General features: G+C 36.0%; 1 protein-coding gene across 1 annotated transcript; it reads right to left on the bottom strand.

The window, feature by feature from the left end:
- Positions 1-1,122: 1,122 nt before the first annotated feature.
- Positions 1,123-1,734, bottom strand: LOC120207618. Its single transcript, XM_039207053.1, has one exon. The coding sequence runs from the start codon at positions 1,732-1,734 to the stop codon at positions 1,123-1,125; it is 612 nt and encodes a 203-aa protein (XP_039062984.1).
- Positions 1,735-5,740: the final 4,006 nt, after the last annotated feature.

The following is a 5,740-nucleotide window of genomic DNA, read 5'->3' as shown; positions in this document are numbered from 1 at the left end:
CTCCACATTAATTCCAAAAATCCTGTATTTTTTTAGATTAAGGTGTAATCCGGAAGCAAGACCAATCACACTAAGCACCCTTTTGACATTGATAACCTGCCCCTCAGATGCACCACAGAAAATTAGTAAATCATTCGCGTATTGCAGATGAGAAATTTCCAAAGAAGACTCAATACAACCAATGTGGCAGCCCGAAAATAGACCTAGAGTATTAGCTTTGTGAATCATGAGATTCAACGCTTCACCTACCAGGTTGAAAAGGAGAGGTGAGAGGGGGCACCCTTGCCGTAAGCCTTTGGAAAGATTGAATCTACTTGTCGGAGACCCATTCACCAGAATAGAAATAGAGGCAGTCAAGATGCACTGTTCTATCCATTTGCACCACCTTACACCGAAACCCATCTCCTTCAACACATGAAGGAGGAAATTCCAGTCAATCGTGTAGTACGCCTTTTTAAAATCGATCTCGAATGCTAAGCTGCTAGACCCTCTTTTCACTATGGAATCAATCACCTCATTTGCAACTAGTGAGCAATCAAGAATCTGCCTACCATGTATGAAGGCGAATTGATTCTTGCTGATTAAGCCCCTAATGACTTGACGGAGCCTATTTGCCAGTAATTTACTCAGAATTTTGTACACACCGTTCACCAAACTTATGGGGCGATAGTCCTCAAGAGAGTTTGGGTTAAGAGTTTTTGGAATAAGTGCAATGAAAGAAAAGTTGATGTTGTCTTCCATTTTTCTGTGATGGTAGAAATCCTTAAAGAATTTGATTAGAGCGTCTTTGAGAATGAACCAATATCTCTTAAAGAATCCGAAATTAAAGCCATCCGGCCCCGGGACACGGATACTATCCGAGCAGTTAATAGCTAGCCATATTTCCTCTTCGGAAAACTCCCTCTCCAAGTACGTAACCTGTCCCTCATTTAGATTCAAGAACTCCAGTTTCATATCCAGTAATTCCAAGGCCACTTTCTTATTATAAACTGAATAAAAGTAGTCCCGAATAGCTTCCTTTATCTTGTGAGGCTCATGGAGGTGGCGAACATTGTCTTGTAAAGAAGAAATCTGATTAACTCTCTTTCTCGTCGTAGCCGAGATATGTAAAAATCACGTGTTTCAATCACTGTTTGAGATCCATTTTACTCTAGATTTCTGGCAGCAGGCTCTCTCCTCTTTCCTATATTCTTTCCAAAGAGCAGTTCTGGTGCACTTGATATCATTTAATACGTTAGGATGATAACCATTTTCTTGTAAGTCTGCTTCCAAGGTAGTTAATCTCTGTTCCATATTGATAATATTTGCTCTAAAATTCTTGTTAACACCATGGGACCATTTTTGAATTGCGACCTTCGCTCCCCTTAGCAGGCAATCGGTTCTCACTCGACTATTTGCTTGCTTCAAGAACTTAATTGAATCAACCACAGTCTGATCAAAATTAGCTTCCTCAAACCAATAGTTGAAGCATTTAAACGGTTTAAAGCCCAAGTTCTTCATATCCTCACAAAGCAGCACTGCATTATGATCTGAAATGGATTTATCCAGCATCGTTTGAGAAAGAGAAGGGAAAGCCAAGATGAACTCCGGAGAAAATAAAAACCGGTCGAAATGGACGAAAGACTGATGCTCACGATAATTACACCACATATACAAATCATCTTGAAGAGGGATGCCAACCGGACCGATTTCATTAACAAAATTATTGAAGATGATCAAGCTGGTTGTACTCATTGTCAGACCAATTTTTTTCTTTAGGATGCAGGAAAGCGTTGAAATCACCTCCTAAACACCAAGGGACCTAGAACCCTTCAAGGAAGGAAGCCAAATTCGTGAAGAAAGCTTCCTTTTCTGACTCTAGATGTGGACCATATACATTCAAAGTGCCACAACTCAGGTTAAAACAAGGGATTAAGCCTAGGATCATAATGGACCTTTTCTTAACGAAAACATCCGAATCAGAAAAGAACTTGGGGCCCCACAAACATATTAGACCCCCAGCTGATCCTAAAAAAAGCGAGAAAGACAACTCATAAGAGCCATTGCAACTCAGCTTTCTACTTAGTCCTTGATTGATCTTGGAGCGCTTTGATTCTTGAAGAAAAAGAAAATTTGGTTTGAACTTCCGAGCCAAATTGCACACTGCACTAACCTTCTCTTCTCTTCCCAATCCCCTCACATTCCAAGTAATAGCAATAGAATTCATAAATGACAGAAATTAAGAAACCCAAGAAATAAGCTTACCGTAGGGTCTAAAGACTTTCCCAAATCTCATCTTCAATTTCCTGAATTCGATTTATAACCTCTTCTTTCCCTCCTTTAAACGAGATCTCCAACAGCTTACAAATCTTCCACACAGCTTCTGCTTCCACATTAGACATGTACTGAGAAGGAATGACGGACGAGATCGGAGAGGGAGGCACAGTCTGATTTTCCTCGAGAGAATCCCTTATAAAGCCTCGAAGCAACCTCCTTTGAGATGCATTTAAGTTGCTGGTCGAAGGGAAACAAAAAAGGAAAGAGCGATTCCTTGACCGAAATTCCTCAAAAGGCTTCAGAGCTGAAGATTGGCCTCTGTTAACGATGGAAAGAGTGTTTGGAATAATATCCTCTTAGGCATCAAGGTTGTCTTCGAAAATTTCTTCTAACAGTCCATCCGACCAAGACTCTAATATATCATAAGAGCTCAATGGACTCGTACCAGGCCCAGCAGAGTCAGACGACCGAACTGGAGTAGTAACGGGATTGTGGGCCTTGTCACAACTCCACGGATCCAAAAGTCCACCTAGGCAATCGATTGGTTTTGGCCTGCCAAGAATAGAGATTGAACCTTATCTGGGAGCAGCTTCTGAAATTGGGCCAGTTGTAAAGTTTTCTAGGAGGTTATCGAGATGAGGAGCGGCAACCTCCCTACTACCAGCAGCAGTGGATTTGTCCAGGTCATCATTAGTTTCTTGAAGTCCCAAAGAGTAGGAATTAGTACCAGCCCCCACACGGACCTCGGGATGTGGAAGATTGTCAGACGAGATACGAACCATTTCGACCTGAGCCTGAAAATCATTCTCGTGGATCTCAACCGTCCAGGATGTCTGACGACCGTTAGGTGCAAAAACCTCAACGTTATCTCCCGATGGTAGGCTTTCAGACCAATCATCAGCATATCTACCCACCACAGCTCCGAACAGTTCTACATTCTGAGGCCAAACATCAGCGTAAAGATCTTCTTCTTTAGCAGTACTGTGAATATTACGTAACGTATTACGGTTGTCGAGGGCGTGATTTATTCCTCAAAAATCATAATACGTTTAAAATATTATATTTATACATTTTATAGTTATCTTTTAATATACTAATATTAATATATTCTTTTAATATTTTATTTTGAAAATAAAAATTTAATTTCATAGATAAAATTTATTAAAAATAAATATAAACCATAAAGGTGTTATCATACTAGATAATGGGTAATAACATTTATAATGTTAATGAGTAACATATACTATTATAGTATTATAAAGTGAATTAATCTCTTATACAAAATTTATATAATAATAAATAAACATATAATTATGATACTTAATGTTAATATAAAAATTTAATTTAAAATTAATCACGTCAATTTTAGATATAAGAAAAATTTAATTTTAATTAATTTAATTTTAAAATAACTTTAATAAACAATTTAATTAATTCAAATTTAAGTAACTAATTTTAAATATAACTATTACAATATTATTAAATATATATATATATATATAATACAGTTTTAAGAATTCAATTAGAACAATTCATCTATGTAATTTTATATTTAAGATAATTTAAAGTTTGTTGAGACGTTGCAGCGTACTTTATAGCGTGTTGCGGTATTATGTAACGATTTTTGACCACAACAATCGTGATACGGTTCTCTTATCGCGTTGCGCTGATATTACGTCGCGATAATCTTCAAAAAAATTACGATACGGGCTTTATGCCGCATTGCGGCCACAATTTAATACTATGTGCTGGGCAGACTCAAAGAGGAGAAAACCACATCGACCTTTATGAAATAGGAGCGACCCCTCGACTGAACATTGAACGATATAGGTATATCAAAAGGACTAGCAACCCTAACAATGATTTTTGTTTTCGAGAGGTCTTCCAGATTCCTAGTTAAGTTCTCAGGCCCAACGTGACGACCCCATTTGTTCCCCATTGTAGTAAAGAAATTTTCATGCCAGAGGTGCAAGGGAACACCCATAAGGCAACAAGAATAGAAATTAAGATAGAGGTACACCGTCTTCATTTGATATTGGCTCAATGAACTCGAACCAGAAATAAAGGATCTCCTTCTTCTTCGCCCATGCTTCCTCCATCTCCACTTTTGAGGCGAAGGTGATAAGACATGAGCAGGAATTGTTACCCCATCTAGCCACTTTAGCTACTATCCCATCGCTTTCCAATGCTCTTTGGACAAAATCTATATCAAATCGTTTTTTGACCATCCCCGCCAGAGAGTTGCTAACCCACATCGTATAGTTAACCGGTATATGAATTTCTGGCGCTCTAACATTATTACCAGAGCCTATCATAACTCCGTTCCCTGCACCACGCTCTTCTGCCACCACTGATCTTGACTTACCCATGAGAGTTTCTCTATAAGACCTATTATCTTTCAGTGTCGAAAACCTTACAACCGCCTGCTTACTATACCTGGAGCGAGAGCACCCGTCAACCTCGACGACCTTTCCACTCTTGCACCACCCGAGCGATTAGGGTATTTTGCTTTAGAGACGACGATTACTTTCCCGTCAACTATTGTATTATTCAGTAAATATTAATAAATATACTATAAAAAATATTTTAAATTATTAATAATTATATATTTTGAATATATTTTAAATTATTAATAAATATATATTTAAACATATTTTAAAAAAAATTTTAAACATTAATTATTAATATATATAAAATTATTTCTATTAAAAGAAAACCAAATTAAAACGATTTATAAATATTGAAGGTTATATTTATTAAATAATTATTAAATTAAAACTAAATTAACTAACTATATGAATATGAAAGATTAAATGTACAATTATATAAATTTTCTTAACTGCCGTATCAGCATTCTCTATATACATTAAATAACTTAATTGATATTAATTTAATAGCTAAGTAATATAATTAAAAATTATTTTAGTCCAATGGTTAAAATATAATTTACCGTATAGTTTAGTGACTATGCGTGTAGTTTAAACCCAAAAAAAAAACCATGAACATGCATAATAACTAAAGTAACCCCAATTTTCTACATTATACCTCACACACCAAAACATACCCTTATGCATCGTACATCAATATTGATGTAGCATAACATGTGAATCTTTTATTATTTTTTTAATTTTCACATCATTTTTCTCTTTTTCCGTCAGCTTTTAAAAATTTATTTTATTCAACTAAATACGTACACTTGTCCTATCTATGAGGATAAAATAGAAAAAAAAATATTCCTGCTTCCAACATAAATTGAATCTAGAACAAGTACATGAAATACAAGGCACTAAACCACCATGTTAAGCTAGTCATTTGAGTTAATCTCATCATATTTTATATTTAACTTATATATCGTATCACCACAAAATAAATATTTTCTGATGATTAGTGTACATTTAGATATATCGTATTAGTGGTGTGTTTCGATGTGCGACGTTCACGGTAGACTCATCCTCTTCAAGCAAGATAAATGTATTTACCGGAG

The sequence above is a fragment of the Hibiscus syriacus genome, unplaced genomic scaffold, assembly GCF_006381635.1.
Source record: "Hibiscus syriacus cultivar Baekdansim isolate YM2019G1 unplaced genomic scaffold, ASM638163v2 tig00015099_pilon, whole genome shotgun sequence".
Taxonomy (NCBI): domain Eukaryota; kingdom Viridiplantae; phylum Streptophyta; class Magnoliopsida; order Malvales; family Malvaceae; genus Hibiscus; species Hibiscus syriacus.
This window is presented reverse-complemented; position numbering and strand designations above follow the sequence as displayed.